Source organism: Polypterus senegalus, chromosome 17, assembly GCF_016835505.1.
Source record: "Polypterus senegalus isolate Bchr_013 chromosome 17, ASM1683550v1, whole genome shotgun sequence".
Taxonomy (NCBI): domain Eukaryota; kingdom Metazoa; phylum Chordata; class Cladistia; order Polypteriformes; family Polypteridae; genus Polypterus; species Polypterus senegalus.
Window position 1 is genome coordinate 93481445 of NC_053170.1, and position 23232 is coordinate 93504676.

At 38.1% G+C, this 23232-nt stretch overlaps 1 protein-coding gene across 1 annotated transcript in view; it reads right to left on the reverse strand.

The window, feature by feature from the left end:
- Positions 1-729: 729 nt before the first annotated feature.
- The window catches only part of fasn (fatty acid synthase), a 70028-nt gene continuing 47525 nt past the window's right edge, over positions 730-23232 (reverse strand). The window contains exons 24-42 of the mRNA XM_039740493.1: positions 22239-22403; positions 21877-21995; positions 21629-21783; positions 19494-19697; positions 18283-18433; positions 17251-17429; positions 16011-16130; positions 14992-15114; positions 12567-12790; positions 12248-12449; positions 11765-11916; positions 11580-11671; positions 11096-11493; positions 10182-10370; positions 7677-7904; positions 6024-6244; positions 5561-5659; positions 4890-5141; positions 730-2524 (exon numbers count right to left, since the gene is read on the reverse strand). Coding sequence (XP_039596427.1) covers positions 2387-2524; positions 4890-5141; positions 5561-5659; positions 6024-6244; positions 7677-7904; positions 10182-10370; positions 11096-11493; positions 11580-11671; positions 11765-11916; positions 12248-12449; positions 12567-12790; positions 14992-15114; positions 16011-16130; positions 17251-17429; positions 18283-18433; positions 19494-19697; positions 21629-21783; positions 21877-21995; positions 22239-22403 — 3411 coding nt within the window. The 3' untranslated portion in view covers positions 730-2386. The remainder of the gene's footprint in view (positions 2525-4889; positions 5142-5560; positions 5660-6023; positions 6245-7676; positions 7905-10181; positions 10371-11095; positions 11494-11579; positions 11672-11764; positions 11917-12247; positions 12450-12566; positions 12791-14991; positions 15115-16010; positions 16131-17250; positions 17430-18282; positions 18434-19493; positions 19698-21628; positions 21784-21876; positions 21996-22238; positions 22404-23232) is intronic.

The following is a 23232-nucleotide window of genomic DNA, read 5'->3' on the forward strand; positions in this document are numbered from 1 at the left end:
AAAATGTATGGAATTCTGCCCAATTAAGAGCTTCTTGTAACATCAGAGGACTTGAGCCGCCTGGATGGCCTTATGAAGTTCTGCCCGGGTCTGGCCCTGCGTCTGATGCTGCCAGGACAGGCTGCGGTGCCCGAGATCCTGAATTGGATTAAATGGGTCTGAGAATGTGAAGTGGTTTGTTTTTCAAACCTTTTGAGTGAAAAGACATTTTCTTATTCTTCAGTTTTTGATGCAACTTGTGTTTTTTTTTTTTTTGTTGTTGTTGTTGGTTCAGCCAAACAAAGAGCTGCAGATAAACAAAGGCACCCGGTAGCTGATTTGGTCATTATGGACACCTCAGAGTGTTTGTCATGGGTATGAGAAATGGAGGACCTACTGGCCCGGCCCCCCTCTCCTTCTCTACAATGTTGAATGTGTTTGTGACACGGCAGACTGGATTAGGACCGTCATGTCACATTAAATCAGGCCTTCCAATAATGGCACCAGTGGTTGGACTGAAAATGTACAGAAACAGTGCCACTTCACAATCAGGTTTGACGACTTCGGGATGACGAGCCGAATTGTTTAAAAGGTTTTAAGGAGGGGCGCTTGAAAATGTTAAATTAATCTGAAGTTTGTGCATCCTTATGGATACTTGTACACAATCCATCAAAGACGTCCAACTGGCTTCATCAAAGATCCCCCCCTTTAATATACAGCAGAATAAAAAAATAAAACATTGAAGATCAATAGTAGTCATTACTCTTTATTTGGACTAATACAATAAATACTTTTAAAATTACAGCACAGAATTTAAAAATCGGATATAAAAACAACAACTACAGAGGAATGGATCATCACGCCTCCTCTCCTACTGCATTACACTCTACGCACTTTTGAAAATTACAAAAGATCTGATGATTCCTCACAGACTTCATTGAAAAATCTCCGATATCAGACCTGCCCGGTTCTCTTGCTTTGTCGGGCCTTTGTTTTTTCCCCGTTTTCTTTCCAGCGAGGTCACTGTGACAAGTAAGGCAGAATGATTTCCAAGCAAACTCAGCAAATGCTTCACCGGTGGTCTCATTGGGTCTCGACAGACCCCAGCACTGCTTCATGGCTAAGCTTTAACCGTACGTTCAGAAAACTCTGAGGTGCAGGAAGAAGTGCCATGTTACCTGTGCAGCTCTTCTGAACATTTGGTGATGTAGGTATCGAAGTTACAATCAAAATCCCTCCACGTGACAGAGAGGTGGGACATGCCGAGGGGCACGCTGTTCTTTTGTTTTAAAACAAAGATGTTTACGAATGCTTACATTGCGAGGTTCACAAATGACGGCACTGTCTCCAACAATGTGAAATCTGAGCCTAAAGTGACACAATCTGCAATTTAAAAACGAGAATATATGAAAAGGTGTCCATTTCTCAGCCTACCTTGAACTCTAACACTACTTGTCCATTTTTCAAGTGTGTAATACTTTAATACTGACTCAACAGAAGCACCGTCCAGCGGGGAAGAAATAAAACGATTCGGCATTTTTCACAAAACTCACTAGGCACCCTTTCTTTTAAGTCGGGTTTTGGGGTCTAACAGACCATAACATTTAAAGGCATGTCACAGAATTTTTGGTTAGTAAACATCCCATAGAGAACAAACAGTCAGACAAGTAAAAGGCTCTCTCTCGGCTGGAGGTACAAAGACGGGAGGATTTTAGGCGTCCATGTCCAATGCCAGCGAGTGACTTATCATTACAGAACTGAATGGAAAAAGATCTGTAAAAAAAAAAAGTACTTCACGAAGATATTTTTGCTCTTCATCGTTTAAAGAACTTCTACAGGGAGAGCGAGCGGAGTACACAGTGCAACAGGCGATGCTTATAAAAAGCTTTAAGGCCATCACTAAGTCCAAATTCGTGATTAAGTTAACGCAAGGAATTAGAACTTTCGTGGTAGGAGCTCCGATTAATCATTTTAGGTAATAATTAATGAATTTCAGTATTAATCCTACCTCTCTTTCTGAAGGTATAAAGCATTAGGGCATAATTATATTTATAAAGAGAGAGAGACAAAGTAAGATTTTTTTTTTTCCCTCACAAATTATTTCTCCATTCATCCACTATGAACACCTGTTTCTTCCTGTAGTCACATTTTGTTTTTCACTTTACAGACACCTTGATTTATCATTTTTGTTACTTTTTAAAACTTTAGATTAATCTCCTAAATATAAACGTTAGCTCCAGTTCTCACTCAGTGTTAAAATAAAGACCCTGAAGTGCATTTGCTTTGTTTTTTCCTCCGGGCATTGAAAAAGTTTTGGGAGATGAAAGTGTTGTACCAAAAAAAAAAAAATAAACACCTGACACCCGGGACCCTCCCCCCAAATGTGTCCATGAGCACCAAATGACCCCTAGCCCTCCCTGGCACTGACTCGGGGCTCTGCCAGTGAGCTGAGGATGATGCCGGTAATGGACTCTGCACCCTCTCCCTCCAAAAATGTACGATGGTCTCCTTCGATGACGTGGACTGAAACCTTCCCATCGCACACCTGCAGGGGGAAAAACAAGTCACTTGAGAGCTCGGCTTGGTTTTTTAGCAAGGAATCGAGAGAACCAAAGAAGCACTCTAAACAAGACAAGGAAAACACAAGAGAATAAAAGAGCCATTGTAACCAATGAAACAAATCATTCAATTAAATACTGAAAACGTTATCTAGTTTAGGAGAGGTCAGTAGCACAGCGCTGTCCACTTCTCTGTTAGGCACCTCCACATGTCGGAGCAGCGCACGACGACTCTGCTAACTAACTGAATCTGACGTATAATTCAGTGAGCAGACCCGACCCTCAGGGGCACAGCAGGCTGAGAGGATCAGGCCTGGTCTGTTTGAGCGAGTTTCTATATAAATACATCTCATTTAAATACTAAGCAGATGTATAAAGCAAGTTCTCTTTCATCATTTGTTTATTTCTGTTCAGCATATCATCATTAGATGCTTTTAATCTTTAAACAGTTAATCTGTTTGAAAGTTTATCAGGTTTACAGAATCATTATTGTCACTGGCACAGAATACTGTGAACATCTTCCTTGCATGTGCCACTCAACATGGAGCAAATGTCTACTCTCAGTAAAACAGTCTTCCTTTGCAGTAGCCACTTGACCTGCCAGGGGGACAACTGCTGAATTTAACATCGAATACTTTAATGCTCAGGTATATCAATACAATGTTTCTAGCATTTTGTGATTTTTGGCATACAAAATGGTGGTACTTTTACCCGTTACTTAAATTTACCATATTATTATTACTTCACTATTTAGCTGATGTCTTTATCCAAGGTGACTTACAACATCTAAGAGACGCAACTGATTACATTTCTTTTGTTTTTCCACCCTGGAGCACAGTCGGGTGAAGTGACTTGCTCTTCGTCACATGGTCATGTGTCAGTAGCGAGATTTGAACCCACAAAGCCCTTCACCGCTCTACCACATTTGTGTTTCAGTTGTAGTCTCTAACTGCACTTTGTGTTTCTGATGATATCCAAGTCAAAAACCACAAGTGGTCTCCCCTCGACTTTCTTGTTTAATCAGATATAAGGAATGATATTTGAGAAGTAAACCGCAAGACAATGATTATATTTTTATGTTATGTACATTAAAGAACCATCAACAACAAATCAAATCAAATTAATAATATATTGAACAGTTATCCATCCATCCATTATCTAACCCGCTATATCCTAACCACAGAGTCACGGGGGTCTGCTTAAGCCAATCCCAGCCAACACAGGGTGCAAGGCAGGACACAAACCCCGGGCAGGGTGACTGAACAATTACGTATTATAAAAGTAAAGTTGAATAAATTGGACTCTGCAGCTGCATGAATAAAAAAGTACCACTTTCAGTTAGTGAAAAGAGCCCAAAAGTTGATAGGAATCTACGTTTTGTACTTAATACTTGTATGCAAAGTTTGGTTGACCTAAGTAGTGAGAAGTCACACAAAATGACCCCTTTTATTGGCTAACTAAAAAGATTACAATATGCAAGCTTTCAAGGCAACTCAGGCCCCTTCTTCAGGCAAAGATGTAATGAAGGGGCCTGAGTTGCCTTGAAAGCTTGCATATTGTAATCTTTTTAGTTAGCCAATAAAAGGGGTCATTTTGTGTGACTTCTCACTACATTCATAATGGATAACGCAGTACAACACCCTAGTTGACCCAAGTGAAAACGTACTCAAGATATTGTGTTTACACACACACACACACACACACACACACACATAACTCCAAAAATGGTATTTTCAGACTCGGGGAGGTCTTAAATGCTGAGATTCATCAAAATCTCGACATCAGATATTTGGACGATTACAATACATTTCCTATACTTCCTTCATATACGAGAAAGTAAAAAGGATCAAACAACATTCCAAAAGTTTTAAAAGTAACCCGATAATATGAGGTACTCAATTCTAAATGGTCTACAAAAATCTCCCTAAAGTAGCTTTTTATCAGCACTGTTTTTAAATGACTATTAAATGTACAATCACATTCCATAATGATAAACAGTTCTGCTAGTGTGATCCATTTTTTATGGAATTAGAAGGCGATTTGTTTTTGTGATTTTTGAGAAATCATAACTTGTTTATGTGATTTGGGACGTTTTCATGCAGCAAATACTCTTCTAATGTTGGTTTTGACTGATGAGAATTTCTAGCTTGTAAATATGTAGAACAGTAACCTGTATGTCAGCTCATTGATCCTTTATCTTATCATTATGAAAAACCATAAATGCAAAGTTCTCTCATGATTAGATTTCTATCCCTTTTCACACTTATTTTACTGAATTCTTAAGTATAGATTATTAAATGTAACTGTATTTAGTTAATAATGGGTAATGTTGATTTAGATTCAAAAATGTACCTCATGAAGTCTGTAGTCTCCCCCAAGTCCTTCTCCATATTCACTGCTGGTCTTGGCTCGGAGCAGTGTGACATTGCCATGGTATTTGGAGGTGGGCACATACTGGTCTGCTGCTTTTAGTTTGTAATAAAAGGACGAGGCAGCAAAATGTAGCGAGTCACGACTCATATTCTTGTGGTTAGCAACTATAAGGTCCACGGCTGCATTGACACGGGCTTCCAAGTCCGACAGAGGAAGCAAGGTCTCTAGTAACTGAGAAGACAAACCAAAGATAAACAATACAAGAAATAATCTTCTCAACTTGTAAACTCATTAGGGCATTTTATTAAAAATGATTGCAGCAAGGTAGAATACACTGACAAAAACCAGGGCAACAATTGCAGCTAAATGATGTGCAGCAGTCATCTTGTATTGTTTCAGTTCTGTTGCTGTAAAGAAATACCTGGAAATGTTTCCAAAGCCTAAGTGCTGATATACAGGAAAAGAATGGTGCACAGGGAAAGATTTCAGTGCAGAAAAAAGGGAACACCAGAAACAAAGCTAACAAAACAAAGAGATACTACCGTTTTAAAAAAAATAATACACAGAACATTCAATGGCATTTTAAAGTTAAAGATGCGCAGTGCCTGTTCTCTTGTGAAACGTGCCAGAGTGGATCAAAAGTTCCTTACCTTATTGTATTCTGTTCCTGTAAATTGCTGAATAAATGCACAAAGAGCTTCTGTTTCGGCTTCAGATTCTTTACCAGGGGTCAGTTTTGCTCGGTAACTCTTCATAGAAGCAAAAGAAGCAAAGATGATTAACGAAAGAAATGCTTCATGGCCTACTTTAACATCACAGAGCTCAGAATGAGTTCAGAATTTCAATATTTTAAATGTTCTCTCAGTATACACTTATTGTGGAAGAACAAGTTATTATCCAACATTAGAAAAAAAAGTTTGTTATGGGGTCTTTATGAAACAGCATCAAGCAACCATCTTGTTGCTTTTATGATACAGACGTCAAACTCTTGAAATAAGTTACACATTTAAGCAATTATTAGGCTGTCTAAGGTTGACTGGAATCAAACAACAAGAACAAATGGTGCAGTAAGTAAGTAAGTCCGCTTTTACTGTGATAGGATTAAGTCCCTACCTGTGTGTATGCAGCCACGTAAGAATGAGAGCCATCAAAAAGGAAAAGGGACTCCATGGGATTTGAATCCTGCTGCACCGCTTGGAGTTGAGAGCACATCTCAAAGGCCACACAGGCCCCAAATGAGTAGCCTGCAATCCGATATGGCCCTTCTGGCTGGACCTGCTTCACACATTGAATGTAGTAAGAAGCCAAGCTTTGAATGCTGTCCAGAGGAGCAGCTGCAAAGAAAAGAAACAAAAGGTAGACAAAGACAGAGAATGAGAGATAGTGATCATTTTTGTAATTTCTGACAAGTTAGGAAAAAATGAAAACACAGACATTTTGGACGTTTGCCTAAAACTAAACACTTACTTTATCACGGAATGCTAAAACTGGCCATGCCAAACCCCAAAAAAATACTCAAGACAGCTTAAGTACAGAGTTACATAGAATTATTATATTTTTAACACAACTGGGAACATTGCTTATTGCTTAAAAATGTTTGCCTATTTGTTTTACAGTGACTTCTTTTAAAAGTGTTTCTTTAAACATGAACATTTACAACTGTGCAAATTTCACAAACTAAACTGAAGTATCTTTTTTTTGCTTTGCATCTATCTGTTCTCAACATCATGATGCTGCTTGAAATAACAATATTTGAAGTTTTGAGTTAATTTGAGTGGTTCAAAAAATATGTAAAATACCCAAATTTATTTGAAAAATTAAATATAAAATTTTGGATTAACAAATGAATAATTTGAAAGCGGGCGGCACGGTGGCGCAGTGGTAGCGCTGCTGCCTCGCAGTTAGGGGACCTGGGTTCGCTTCCCGGGTCTTCCCTGCGTGGAGTTTGCATGTTCTCCCCGTGTCTGCGTGGGTTTCCTCCGGGCGCTCCGGTTTCCTCCCACAATCCAAAGACATGCTGGTTAGGTGGATTGGCGATTCTAAATTGGCCCTAGTGTGTGCTTGGTGTGTGGGTGTGTTTGTGTGTGTCCTGCGGTGCGTTGGCACCCTGCCCAGGATTGGTTCCTGCCTTGTGCCCTGTGTTGGCTGGGATTGGCTCCAGCAGACCCCCGTGACCCTGTATTCGGATTCAGCGGGTTAGACAATGGATGGATGGATGGATGGATAATTTGAAAGCAACACATTTTGTTTAAAACGGACTTTCATCTGCTGGATCTTTAAAGTCACAAATAAGTTGTTCAATAAATGACTAAAAGTCACTATATTCCAGCAATATATCGTTGGAAGTGATTAAAAGCATGCTGAGCTCGCTGTCCCAAAACCTTTGCCAAAATACAATGGAAGGCAAAGAGCTGCAATTATGAAAAAGCCAGCTAACCTCTGCAAGCCAATGATGGCTCGAGTGACAAAGGACAGTCTGAGAACTTGAGAGGGGAAGAAGTTCTTGCTCATGCATAGTAGGAGTTTGCTAAAGATGACCAGATCAGGACAACTGAATAAAAGGTTTTATTTAACAATGCAGGTGCTCTTTGCTATAGCTATGTTTGTATTTCTCTGTGCAGCCAACAGATGATGGATTACATTTGTTGTACTCTTCTGTTGAATTCTTGTGTGCTGTAACTGGTTGCTCCATACACTAATCAAACACATGCAATTAAACTTGAAATAAAGGAAAGAGAAGTTGTCAGTAGTACCAAAATTAGTTACCTCTAGTGCACTGTAAGCCATAGCAGGGCACGTTAAGTTTAGAAGTCAGGGTCCGGAAGGCTGCAATAGAGCCCTCTATGGGATGCACAAGGAACAATGGCCTCTCTGTACCCTCTACTTCATTCAGACACTTGATAGTTGGATCGTCTGGATTTACAAGGAGGACGCTAAGGTCCATCTCAGTGAGTGGCACAGATCCTGTTTTCTTCAGTGGAGAAGGTCGGGACTCTACAAAACAGCATGCACAGTAAGCTTAATGGAGGATTAGAAAGTAAAGCCTGATTTTTGATGCATGACAGAACAATCAACTCTTGATTTCACAGAGTTCTAGTGTAAAACAATAATGGCAGTACACTTAAATTTTGGAATGAAGTCAAACCTGAATCAAACCTTTGTAAGCCCTAAAAAGAAAGCAGAAACAAAAACACAAATTCTGTATCTTTTAATTACCTATTTATCTACTGTTTTCACCTCTTATGAATATAAGACCACGGTCAGAATAAACCAGATAAGATAGACTCCAGGAAGTAACTGAAAACAGACTATCAGCAAAAAGAGGGTCCAGATTTGAGTCTGTGACTCCTAATAGAAGAGATGTCTGTTAAAACCCAGAAGGAAGGCTTCTTTATTATTTGATTAATATTCTGAACAACACAGAAGAAATAAAATTATAATTGATTGGCTCTAGTGTGTGGTTGGGGTGATGTATGTGTGTGTGTGTTTGATCTGTGATGGACTGGCGCCCTGTCAAGGTTTTGTTCCTGGGATAGTCTCCAGCACCCCTGTGACCTGTAACCTTCCTAAGCATGAAACTTGTGAAATAAGCCATTTATGTGGTTAATTGAGTTTCTTGATCAGGACATTTGGTTCCATTGCAAATACCATATTGAGAGGGTAGTCTGATTATAGTTATCCAGTATTTTACTACTTCTAAGATAAAGTCCAGCTTCTTCCTTGTCAGAGAAGTTATATTCCACATCCCAAGGGCTGATTTCCACTGCCAAGATCAAGCATGTGTGGGTCGGCCCCAGTCTTGTCTGTCACATGGCTGGCGCTGCAGCTGAATTTCATCCCTCACTTTGCGTGTGTTGAGTCCACATGGAGGCACCATGTATGTTTTTTGACCAAACTGCTCTGCTCTTTGAATCTCTTAGCTGCTGGGCACTGACTAGTGAACCCAACTCTCAGTCCTGGCTTCAGGGTCCAAATATCTTTTGTGTTGAGTTGATTTACATTTCAATTAGGACATAAATGAGGGTTAAACTAACACCACACACTCACAAATCTCTCTGTCATATAAAAAAAATCCTGGGACGAGACAAGACTTTTTTCAAGAGATTTTTTTCAAGTCCCACGAGATGAGACTTTGGCCATGAGATTTTTTCAAGTCCTGCCCTCCTCTCAACCATATTCAACCACACGCACGGTCCTGTCACCTCTAATTCGTTTGATTGCTTTTGTCAGACACAGTTCCTGCTTTTCCTCACTTTAAGTTCACAATAAAAGAAGACACATTATTGTCCAAATCTTATTGAAGAATTTCATCACGAAGGGTTATCAACATAAAAAAATGAGTACATGGGCAATCTTAACACCGAGAAACGATGAAGTCAAACGAATTAACGCCAAACATGTCGATTGGCTACATAGCAAATTGGTTAAATGCGTATCAATAGACTATACTGAAACAGTTAGTGGTGATCGTGCAGAAGATGAAAACATCAGCTTACAATATCACAAAGAATATCTACAACTGTTAACACCATCCAGGCGACAAGAAAGGTAATGTAGTACATCTTCAGGGGATAACATTAGACACCTAAGGAGATCTTGATATGCCATTCGTATTAAAACGTTAAATACAGTTTCACGTTAGAATAGCTTTTAATATGACAATTAACAAATCACAGGGACAAAAATTCGAAAAAGCCGGTTTATTATTTAGAGAGAAAGAAACGAAATTCACTCACTGGCAGTAATACTTTGCGTTGTCACGATGTAACTCTAAACACAGAATCAAAATTCAAAGTGATATTGACGAAAAGTGTATTCCAAATACTGTTTTTACTGAAGTTTTACAGCAAAAGTATAAGTTTAAAAAGTATTTGCGTGTTAATTTCAAAGCCAAACAGAATGAAAATGTATAATGCAACGAATACCTCAAATGCAACATTTCAATTTATTACGTTTTACTATTTTTTACTATGGTTAATTACTGGCTGTAATGTAAAATGGGACTTTCATGCATATGTAATGATTCCCATGAAAATAACAATCTGTTTAAATTGTACATCCGCACGTAGCGCACGTCCGGGGGTTGGCGAGCAAAGCGAGTTTAAAAAAAAATTAAAAATTAAAAATTACAATCAAAACAAAGTAAATTAATATTCTTAGAGATGTTTTTAAAAATACATTATTCAAGTATGGTTAAATAATAGAAGATACTGGCTTGCTTTTCTTCATAGTTCCTATATTTTGGTTGCTCATCTCTCTTCCTCAACTCACCCTCTACGCTGGTTTGCTTCTTTGACAATTCTCGCAATTTATTGATTGTGAGCTGCCGGATATCCCTCATCGCCATTACAAGATCATAATCCCGCTCAAGCATCTGTCGCACTTCAACTCCCATCAGAGAGTCCAGTCCTAAGTCAGCCAGGGAGGCGTCAGAATTCAGGCTACTCACATCACGTACCCCTAGAAACAACCAAAGGGGTAGAAAACAAATTTAATGGACACAGAAAACCTCTAGTCATTTCTAAGCAACTTCTTTTCAGTAGTAAAAATAATTCATATCCACAGCACAGCAAAAAACAATCCCTTTGGCAAAAATGCATTTCCATAATTTTAAACACGCATCCTTGTTTATCACCCATTTATGTTTGACTGTTTCTTAAATTTGGGAAACTGTGTAATCCTATGCAGCATCCCACCTGCAATACATGCAGTGCTCAGAGTAGCCCCAGACAGAGCTTCAGTCCACAACCAGTTAAGCACACAAATGCACCCATCGAGGTCATTTAACAATTAAAATCAGATTCAAAGAAAAATTGTGTAAGCCTACTTGGTCAAATTCTGTCATCCCTAACAGGCCCCAAAATATTAAACACATTGCTTCAGAAGCCAGATATGACTTTAGGCTGAAGAAGGTAGTCCAAGTAGAAAAACAGGGAGGATGAATGCCAAAGCCTACATTAATTAAAGGGACAGCCAACACAATTAAAAACTGTGAAGTAAAGACAGGGTCCTGCTTGTACAACAGCAATAGGGTTAATTTCAGGACTCATTCCTTGATTATGTGGAATCTTGTTTAATTTCCTACAAAGTGGACCAGAACCTACTTTCCATTCTGATTACACTACAAGGTGAAATAACTGTCATCATATACTGACTTATCATATGGCGTGCATCAAGTCACTTACCTAGAATGTGTGCTACAGCATCAACCAAATCTTTATGACTCTTGCTGTCACTTTTCACAGACACCGTCTTCTCTGCCAGTACAAAACTTGACATGACAGGATGTGTCTGGTTGAGGAAACGGTCCAGGACATCCATACATGAACTAATTCGCTGGGGCAGAGTGCCTCCAATCACAGAGTCATTGCCTCCCATGGTCTCCAAAACTACGCCCACATCACCAATGGCCCCCCACTGCACTGCCAAGCCAGGGAACCCATCATATTGCCTTTTTTCACAGATCCGCTCCATTGTTGAGTTGGCAAAGCCATAATTACTCTGTCCAGCATTTCCACGGCCACAGCTCACAGATGAGAAGACAACAAAATAGTCCAGATGAGGACACAACTTACGGGTCATCCTGAAGGCAGAGAATTACACAATATTTATGATTCACTAAATCCTCAAAATTCAGCATGTTTTTAATATTTCCATTTAGAATCATACCTGTCTAAGTGGATAGTGCCAAAGAACTTTGGTTTATTCACTTCAATGAAATCATCAGGGCTGAGATTTTCCAACATGCCATCCTTGAGAACCTAAGCAAGTACAAAATAGTAAGTATTTTACCATTTTTTAAAAATCTAGTCATACAGGATGTCTCTTAAGTTATCAATGAGTACAGCATTCACCATGGCAAGATGAAACACTCCCCCTACTGGCCCCAGCTGAGCTGCATCCTCAAGGAGTTGGGTGGCTCCATCCAGAGTGCTAACATCATTGGTGGAGACCAAGACCTGAACCCCCATCTCTTTCCATTCTCTCACCCTCTTTGCCTGGTATCCTAAAAGACACAGAAAAGGAGTTCTTACTACTGCTAGTTGTGATTATACTTCAACACAAAGTACCTGTTCAGTTATGTTGTCATATGTCAGGGGTCAAGACTAAACAAGGAAATGGACATAATAAAAGTGGGAAAACGGCGAAATAAATATGAAGAATACAACAAATGAGACAAAGCATTCAGCTTATATAGAGTGTAACTGTCAATTATATTAGTGTCCGGGAAACTGCTTTTTTTATAGATATTACAATTTTACTGATTTCGTCAATTAATGACAACCTGAACAAGAAGTCATTTTCTTTGAATTAAAATTTCTATGGTTTTGACTTACCATTACGTATTCCAGATCTTGATGTCAAAATAAGCTTACGAGCACCACGCTCTATCAGCCAGTGAGCTAGCTCCAGTCCAAATCCACCCAAACCCCCAGTGATGATATAAGATTTAGAAGCTGGACAGGCAGTGCGGGAGATGGCAGACAGGGAAACAGAACTAGAATGTGGACCAGCTGTAGTACTTTTCTCATCGCGGATCTAAAAAACAAATATTAAGTATTTCTCTGTTTATACTTTAGCCAATTGCACCATTCAGAAAGGGCTAGGAAAAAAAATGTAGCATTCCCATGCTCTACATCTCAATGCTAATCTTACCTGCAACACAACCTTCCCAATGTGTTTGCCTTGTGCCATGTAACGGAAGGCATCCTCCACCTGATCACGATTGAAAACAGTGGTGCAAAGTGGCTTCACCACTTTGGTTCGGATTCCTTCTTTCAACAATTCTGAGACCTCTTCCCACTCCCGATTTCCTTGCTCGAAGAGAGCATCAAGCAGGATGCCATGAAATGCAACATTCTTAAGGAACAGAGCCATGCCTAGGGGAAAAAAAAAACTACAGTAGGTAGACAGTAAGACAAAAAAGGTCATGTTGGTCAGCAGTTGAGATCCTTATAGCTGGCACAGATTCCTGCAGTCTTCAGGGAAAAAAATTATGAGGGTGAGGAGGGAAATAATACTCATTTGATCCAAAAGCAGGCTTTTAGTTCCTGACACATGTTATTAAGCACCATATTGCCCATTACATTAATCTCTCTGTCCATCTTCTGTACCTGCTATATTATATTCAGGGCCACAGGAGACAGAAACTGTCCAAGTCGCCATCATGTACAAGGAAGGTAAAAACTAAAACTGGACTGCAGCCCATCATAGACAACACTCATGCATATTTACACTCACTAATACTTGGTCAATTTATATTTGCTAACCTAATTCATATACAGTCATGGCTGAAATTATCGGCACCCCTGGAATTTTCCCAGAAAATGCACCATTTCTGCCAGAAAATTGTTGCAATTACAAATGTTTTTGTATGCATGTTTATTTCCTATATGTGCATTGGAACAACACAAAAAACAGAGGAAAAAAAGCCACATCTGACATCATTTCACACAAAACTCAAAAACCGGGTTGGACAAAATTATTGGCACCCTCAACTTAATACTTGGTTGCACGCCCTTTGGAAAAAATAACTGAAATCAAGTGCTTCTTATAACCATCAATAAGCTTGTGACACCTCTCAACCTGAATTTTCGACCACTCTTCTTTTGCAAACTGCTCAAGGTCTCTCAGATTTGAAGGGCGCCTTCTCCCAACAGCAATTTTGAGATCTCTCCATAAGTGTTCAATCGGATTTAGATCCGGACTCATTGCTGTCCACTTCAGAACTCTCCAGCGCTTTGTCTTCAACCATTTCTGTGTGTTTTTAGAAGTATTTTTGGGGTCATTGTCCTGCGGAAACACCCATGACCTCTGACACAGACCCAGCTTTCTGACACTGGGCCCTACATTGCGCCTCAATATCTTCTGGTAGTCTTCAGATTTCATGATGCCTTGCTCACAGTCAATGCATCCACTGCCAGAGGCAGCAAAACATCCTCAAAACATCTTAGAACCTCCACCATGTTTGACTGTAGGTACTGTGTTCTTTTCTTCCATTCCATTTTCTGTAAACAGCAGAATGATGAGCTTTACCAAAAAGCTCTACCTTGAATTCATCTGTCCACAAGACGTTCGCCCAGAAGGATTTTGGCTTCCTCAAGTACATTTTGGCAAACTCCAGTCTAGCTTTTTTATGTTTCTGTGTCAGCAGTGGGTTCTTCCTGGCTCTCCTGCCATAGCGTTTCATTTCATTCAGAACCCTGAGTCTGCAGAACAGCTTAAATATGTTTTGAAGTTGATTGGGGCTGTTTATCCACCATTCAGACTATCCTTTGTTGCAGTCTTATCAAATTTTCTCTTCCGTCCACGTCCAGGGAGATTAGTTACAGTGCCATGTGTTGTGAACTTCTTGATTATGTTGCGCACAGTGGACAAAGGAACATGAAGATCTCTGGAGATGGACTTGTAGCCTTGAGATTGTTGATATTTGTCCACAATTTTTGGTCTCAAATCCTCAGACAATTCTTTGCTCTTCTTTCTGTTCTCCGTGCTTAGTGTGGCACACTCAGACACACAGCAGAAAGGTTGAGTCAACTTTTCTCCATTTTAACTGGCTTCAGGTGTGATTGCTATATTGCCAGCACCTGTTTCTTGCCACAGGGGAGTTCAAACGAGCATCATATGCTTGAAATAAAACAATTTATCCACAATTTCGAAAAGGTGCCAATAATTTTGTCCGGCCCATTTTTGGAGTTCTGTGTGACATGATGTCAGATTTGGCTTTTTTTTCTCGTTTTTTTTGTGTTGCTCCAATGCACATACAGGAAATAAACATGTGAATACCAAAACATTTGGAATTGCCAACAATTTTCTGGGAAAATTCCAGGGGTGCTGATAATTTCGGCCATGACTGTAGTTTTAAAATGGGGAAAGAAAGACTACATTAAAAAAAACCCTTATAGACAACAGCAAAATGTGCAAACTCTACACAAACATTCAAATCTTGTCTACTGGAACAATAAAGCAGTAGCGTTAACCACTGTTCTGCACCGCACTTCACTTTGTTGCTGTATTGTGTTACTCTGATCAAACAGCACATTTCTTAATATCATTTTATTGCCCAGTGGCACATACTCACCTAGAGGATTATTATTGGATAAGTCATATTTGCCAATTTCTAAGAATCTCCCATGACGGGCTAGGCAGCGTAGACTGGCCTGTAATTTCTCTTCAGCCAGGGAATTCAGAACAAGGTCGACACCTTAAAGAAGTGGAAATTTAAAAAACTTGTATATATGCAGACGTTTTGGGAAGCACAAAATGTATCAAAATTCAAACCACATGGCTTGCTCAGAGTATACTTACACTTTAATTAGTACTACATACAATATGCTGTAAAATTTTTAGGCCACCCAAAAATATCTTGTTAGCTAGTTATCTGGGTAGTAGGAGTTTTGTTTGTGTGCACACCATGTATCACTACACTAAAGAAACTTTAACAATGGACAAGTCTGTTGCATAGTACTATATATCTTTCCTGTTCATTTATTTTCTAATCTCCCATTTATAACACATGCCTTGTAAATAAAAAGAAGCAGTTTGGTAAGAAAATACAGCATGATAAACTACTGTGAGTGAGATAATAAATAAAACAGAGAATGAGAAACTCTACACAGATAATGGAGGCCAAGGTCACTGTATTGTGCTACATATGTACATGGCATAGTATATACACAGTATATACAGCAAGAAACAAAAATACTGGGACAATGAGGTAGTATCAGTTATTTTGGTTATAGTATATTTATATAATATATATTCTATGTGAAAAGGTAAATATGAGACAAAATAAATACAAGAGCAGAATGACAGCTTTTATTTCTTGGTAATGTTTTATATATAACAATATTGGAAAAAATGACATTTGTTGCATTAATTCCCCTTCAATGTAAGTTGAAAAGTAATGTTTATGACAAATCAACACCACTACCTCAAATAATTTATGCTATTTTAAAATTTCTAATTGGTGATTTTGATGGTCCAAAATCTACAATTTGCACAAATACACCTCTTTTAACACACTGTTAACACTAATGACCAAAAACCCACAGTTGTCTTAATAATATATTTGGAATTGACACATTGCTCTGTACTTACCCTTCCCAGAGGTGGCACGCAGGATATGCTGCTCAAAAGAGGTATCACGTGAATTAGCAAATGAATCTTCACTGAGCTGGGGAAATCTCTCTTGAAGATAAGCTCTCTTCTGAGATGACCCTGTCAGTTCAAGGTAAAAAGGAAAATTATAACCTTTTAAGAATCCATTTATCATTCAGAATGATAGAGGTACAATAACTAAGACTAAACAGAACTGAAGTTCAAAATGCCCTTCATGGCCATTGTGAACAGAGCCCAACACTGGTTCCACTGCCATCAGTGCCTAATGTTACATAACCAAGTAGTTTTAATTTACTGCATGTAATGCACACTCCCAACCTAATACTGAGTACTTTTCAAAAGCTTCATAAGAAATAATCAGACACAAATATGACAAGCTGAAATAAAACACACTACCATATAACATAAATAAACCATAAAATACAATTGAGTCATGATGATTTGAAGGAACGGTTTAATAAAATCAGAAGGCTTGATCAGGATTTAAGATCAAAAAAGGTGACTGATTTTAGAAAAGAAACTGAAAACATGAGAAATTACTTGCATTGCATGTGTATACAAAAGGCATCCTAAATGACCCTTCAAATTAATTAACTATGGCGGAGTTTGAAATTTCTAAACTTGATTTTTATTTTTTAATGAGGTGGGGGCTCTATATTCTTAATTAAAATTAAAGCAAGGACTGCAAGATGCATCTACCCTAACATAACAAAGTACCATCAAATTCAGCAAACATGGCAGGCAGTGCTCACTGCATGTTTAAAAACAACAAAATATTAAATAAAACTAAGTAATTTTTCATAAACCAATGAGCAGAATTCAATACAAATTCAGAAAAATAATTATAGATGAATCTAGAATTTAACATTCCTGTTAACCAAATGTGCCTTAAAATCTCTCTCTCACACACACAGCTTGCTTTATGCTTAAAGTGACATTTTGTGGTTTGTCAAAATGCGTTTTAATTGAATGCTAACATATACATTATTTAAACAATACATCTGTAAATATGTGTAGGGCCCTGAACTTGTACACGGCTGTATCATTAGACAGAATTACAAAACTAAACTGAACTGAACTTAGAACTAATTACTAAGAAGCTGAATAGTGTGTATAAAAAGCAAAACAGGATAGAAAGTGCAAGCAGGAAGAGCACTCCAGTTCACCAAGGCTTAACACCGCAACCTAGCGAAGGCCAGGGCTGCTAGAGACTACTTACCCACAGTGGTGAAGACTCTGCAGCCAAGACTTAAGGCAATGGCAATGGCTGCCTGTCCCACTCCACCTGAGCCTGAATGAATGAGAACACTCTCACCACTGCGCATGCGTCCTCGTACGATTAGTGCATAGTAAGCAGTAGCGTAAACTACAGGAACTGTGGCAGCCTCTTCTAAAGTCCTGAAAAAAACAAAACAAGTCTTATTTTTATCTTATATTATGTAGTTGTACTTGTAAAAGCCAAATCAAAAGCTTGTCACTCAGTGCACGAATGCGTAAAATAGCAGTATAATACTTTTAATAAATTAGGACTCATTTTTATCTCATACTATGACAAACAAAAAAATTGTGAAGATTTATCAGTCATCTTTTTAAATACATCATTCACTTCATATCAAGGAGGCCATATCAGAAAAATACACAAACAAAAGAGGAACATAAACCCACACTGGTTGTAACCAATATCTTGGGGGCATACAGCAAGGGAAATATTCTACTATATTTTTGGGCTAGAATAGGAATATGGATAAGGTTAAAAATTCTTTAATATTGGTGTGCTAGATACGATTGCTCAAAGCAGTAGTGTTAGATATAACAGATAGTAATATATTAAATAAGTAACCCAATAATATGATAATTGTACAAATGAGAAATGCCATGTAATTAAGGCTGATGGTCTCTGTAATTAACAAATCTGTCACTACCGTCAGGCAAACTTCCTTTACATTATATGATTATGTAACCGCAGACCCTCAATGTAGCATGACTGCCCGAGATCCAGTATGGCAAACTGACTTTTGTATTAATCCACATAAACACAAGAATTTAATGTGCAGAAAATAAAAGCAGAGGTTCTAAAGTTTGCCTTAACTATTTTAGGGAGTGATAGCTATTGGGTTTGAGGTTCTTTGAATAGGGTGCATCTCTTTAGTATGACCATTAGGCAATATTTCTTGAGAGAATCACATTGGAATTGGCTGTGCAACACACAGCATTTATCTGTAGGGCTACTTTCTATTTAATAAGAGCGTACCAGGTTGAAGGAACATCCCACAAAAAGCGTACATCAGCATCAACAACTGTTGCGAGACCTTTGGCTGGAAGGAGTCCCATAACACGCTTGCCTTTGGGGTCATGCCCTGAGAACTCCATTCCTAGCATGCACTGTTGCAGAGCAAGATCTCCTACAAAGAAAAAATAATACGACTGATAATTTAATGGATACATTACTGTCAAACTCTCCCAGTATTAACCACCATGTGTGACTTTATGCCAACAAATTAAAGTAAAACACAAACATGCTATCATGTTTTTAATAAATAAAAAAACCTGCTGGACCCCATGCAATTGATACTATTATCATTTATTTCTATAATTAATAGATTTTTGATACTATTATCATTTATTTCTATAATTAATAGATTTATAATTAGCGTATGGTTAAATACTATAAAGGAGCTCTCTTTTGTGCTTCAAAGATCAATGGGCTTTGTAGCTTGCTGCATAACTGAATTCCTATATTCAAAACTGAGATAAATACATAGCCAAAACTGGGCACCTTTTCAGACATTCCTGCTTCTTACCACTATGAATGTCAACTTACCTAGCAGCATCAACAATGAAGATGCATATATAAAAAGCACAAAAGCAAGTGCTGAATTAAATGTACATGCCTAGCCCCAGAACAATCTAGATAAAGGCACCAGATAATAGCAGAGTTTTTCCAATGAAAAAAACAAAAAGATGAGTGCCATTTCACTTCTTTTATTGCAGCACTGAATAAAGAGTTTGGCAACACCAAGTTGGCCCAGATAATGCTGTGCTATGTCTGTAGTTTGTCTCTGCAAGAAAACTTTCTATTAATACTGATGTGCAGCTGGTAAGCAGATTGCTGTTGCATCAGTATTTTCCTGGAAATATGGAATGCCAAAAAAAAACTATTTAAGAGAACTTAATTTTTTGAGCCCCTTCCACAATCTGACGGAACACCTTGAAAGCTGGTAGGAAAGAGTTAAAAATAATCTTTCACATGTATTTAAATTTAAGAGCATCATGGGACATAGATACATATTTAAAACTTTATAGTATTTAACACTTATGTGCAATTTAAGCCTCGCTGTATATTTATTCTTATACTATATTAAAATGATGAAATAAGGCACAAAGTTAATACTAAGACCTAAAAAACAGGTCAAGCAAAAAACTGCAAGAATATGGAACTAAATAATTTCAAATTAAGCTTACCTGGGATAGCATCTGGTGGTAACTTTCCTGTGGCTAGCATGATGTCTCTAAAATTCAAAGAGGCATAGTAGACGTGGCACAGTTGAACATTGGGATTGGTGGTTTTGAAATGACGGAGTGGTGATACAATCCATCGAAGAGACGACAGATCCCCCCTGGTTAAGACATTGACATAGGCCTGTTCTGTGGGCTCCTCATGTGGTTCTGTAAAACGGAGCAGATTATAATACTGGGTAATTTTTTGTGAACTCCTACTCACAGGCAATTTAAGTGGGAAAATTACAAGTACAAATGACACTTTACAGTAATAAGGTACATATATATATATATAAATGAATAGGAAACAGATGGCTACTGAAGCTTGCTAGTCTACAACCAAATACTTTAGCACTTTACTAGAGCGGAAATATACAAGTGCACTTTTTGCAATCATAATCTATGCCAACTACATGCTTTATTTAACAGAAACTGAATCTTTCAATATTCTTGCACTTACACCATACTGGATCTGAATGGGCATTTTACTTAACATAGTGGACTAGGGATGTAAAGAGACTGTCTACAGAAAGTGTACACTTTTCCGCAACATTTTGCTCTGCCAGCATCAAATTCTGATCTCCATCTATCTACAAAACAGACTTTTGATTCTTCCTGTGGATATTGCAACAACCACCCGTCCATACATTCATTTTATAACCACATGTTCAGTTTAAGGGCACTTGCAGTTAGTCCTGCTACTCTCCTTGTGATTAAAAATATAAGACACAACAAGCTTATGTTGTATTGTTTATTTTTTTACCTTTGCTCTGTTATTTTTTGGATTTTTCTGTTTTGTTTAGTGTTTTAATTGGGTTTGGGTTTCTGTTTTTGACCTTTATGCCTCTCCTGAAAATTAATTTTTTGTATTGCGCTTTTAGAAATGTTTACCACCATCCTTTTAGCCTTCTTTGTGTATGACCTCCTGCTTTATTTCAAACTCTTTTTCTGAATTACAGACTTGTTAAATAATTACTTTGCCAATAATGTGTCTGCTTCAATGTGAGCTTGCCTGGATCGGCTTTTCCACTTTGGGTTTGCACTGCCTGTTGTGCTTTAGAAGATGAGCTGTTATAATGGGTGCTGTTATCACTGTGGCCAAATATGCACAGTAAGCACTTGATATTTATTGGTCAGGTGGAAAAATCCAAGTTTCTGAGCCAGAACTTTCATGTGAACATATTACTTTTCAAGCTGTGATGTAACACTGATTTTTCACGCCAGTCAATTAACTGTATACTGTAAAATAAAAAATGTAACCTGGTAAATCAGAAGTGTTATTTCTATAGTCAAACTGTATTTGGAGAAATACAATACACCTTTAGTATGTTTAGTTTGCTCTTTGTTTTCAAGAAAAAAATATTTATGTTTAATTGTTTTTTGAAAGACCAAGTAACAAATCAGGAGCAACCTTGCATTTCTCCCAAAAATCCACCTAGAAACTCATGTGAACACACTGAAGTGGGAAAGTGAAATTTTACAAATCAGAGCTCTGAAAACTCTTGATAGCATGTGAACACAGAATTAGCATGCAGGAAGCGGATCCTACGCAGACACCCACTATCAAATAAGTAATAAAAGCATTTTTGCATAATTAAATGTTCTGATAATAGATTTGGTGATGAAGGTACACATAAGTTTTAATGTAAAAAAGCTTGCTAGGCAAACACCTTAAGTAAAAATTGATTTAATGTCCCTATAAAAATTTTCAATAAAATTTGTATATGTTCCTTCATGGTTAGCATGGTGCCCGACAGCTCCACAGAGCTGGGTTCAATGTTCAGCTTCATCACTCTCTGTGTGATGTTTAGATGTCGTTGCTAATTACAGAGGTGTTTTCTCTGGGTACTGCAAATTTCTTCATCAACTACCATATGTAATATTGAGTAACTGGCATCTCTAAATTGACAATGCAGGAGTAAGTGGCTTGATATCTTTCTCTTGCCCAGTAAAATATTTTCTTGTAGTCATCTTAGTGGGCATCCTTAATGCTTGGTTTTATTGATTTCTTAAGTCAGTACATTTTAAGGTTGCCTCAGATATTTGAACAAGATTATACTGTACAGTATGTTATGTTTTAGTACATGAATGACACTCACCTTGTGACAGCATAACATGTCTAAAGGAGCCCCACTGACCACTGCGGAAGATGTTCATAGTCAGGTCGTGACAGAGAATGTTTTGCATCTCCTTGCTAGTAGGACTGAGCGAAGGAGAGACTGACGACTGGTCTAGGTTGGTCACAAACACACACCTGTATACACAAGGGAATACGCCTAAATCATCAATAATGCTTTTAGCATGCTGTATGATATACAGTATCAAAGATTGTACAAGGAGTCCTCACCTTATTCGGTTTCCTCCAGGCTCCTGTCGAAGGCAGTTCACCATTCCAATTATGCCAGAGTCTGCTTGTCTACATGCTGATAGCCACACAGGGCTACTTGAGGACTCGGCCAAAATGGCCTGTGAAGGGATAGGATAAGTTACTTGTTTTTTTTATAAACCTAAAAGATGAGATGCAAGGTTTCCTCTGAGATGTTCAAGCCTCTATTATTGGAAGATGAGCCTTGACAATTCCACTTACACAAAATCAAGTTATCCAAGTGAACAAAACAGAAATCTGTGCTGGCCACCTTTCACCTTCTTGCATGTAAACATTAATTATTAACACTATTGATGATTTTTACAAAGAAATAGATGTAGTACCTTTAGGGGCTCCACCCATTTGAAGTCAGGAGTATCCACAGAAAGGAAAATAGGAGTCTTGTTTGGAGCACGTCGACGACACAGGAAGATGACTGAACCATAAAAGGATCTTTTCCGAGCCACCACATCAAGAGATTCAAGTCTAAACAACTCCTCCCACTCAGCCTGGCAATGTGGCACAAAGGATAACAAAGAGACATATCAGCAAAACCCAAGGAAATGTTAACTGAAATCCATTTCTATCTGAGGTGCATGAGTCTTTCCTTAATTATGTTTTGCGTCTGAATACCCCTAGTCTTTCCTTTGCAAGCCCTCACTGAATAGGTAAAGGTCTTGTTATTATGAAAACTCTCTCAATGAAATCTGATTCATCTCTCTGTATATTATGCTAGTCACATACAGTACATCCAGTCCTCTGTACTATTCCAGTAATAGTTTTATAGGGAGTTGTGGCCTATCACAGCAGCAGCAAAAAGTAAGGCAGAAAACAACATTACACAGAACCCCCGTGCATTGCAGTTTTAGAAAGAGAAATGAAACACAGGAGATGGAAATATGCATGTATATATAGATGCAGGTCAATAAACAACACAAAGCACAAATCTAAGAAGAATGATTTCTTCCTAATTGTATTTCCCATCTAACTCTTGTCCATATAATTGTGAACTGTTTATCTGAGTGCCTTTTCAAAGTTTCTGTTCTGTTAGCAGAGGAATTAAGTTAACCTTTGTCTAGTTTATTTGGTATGTGAATGGAACAAATGCATTTGGTGTTTCTCCTCCATACATTTCTAAATCCAATTTCCAAAAACTACAGTGAAGGTAGAGGAAAAATACATTACAGTGTTTATGGGGCATGGACTGAAAATGTTCAAAAGTACAAGTAAACCTGGGATAGTATTGGTAAATAAATTCCGAGATAAAGATCTGAACTGCCACCTGAAATTCCTAATAGTGGTAGTATCAAAGACTTATTTACCAGTAAACTAGACATG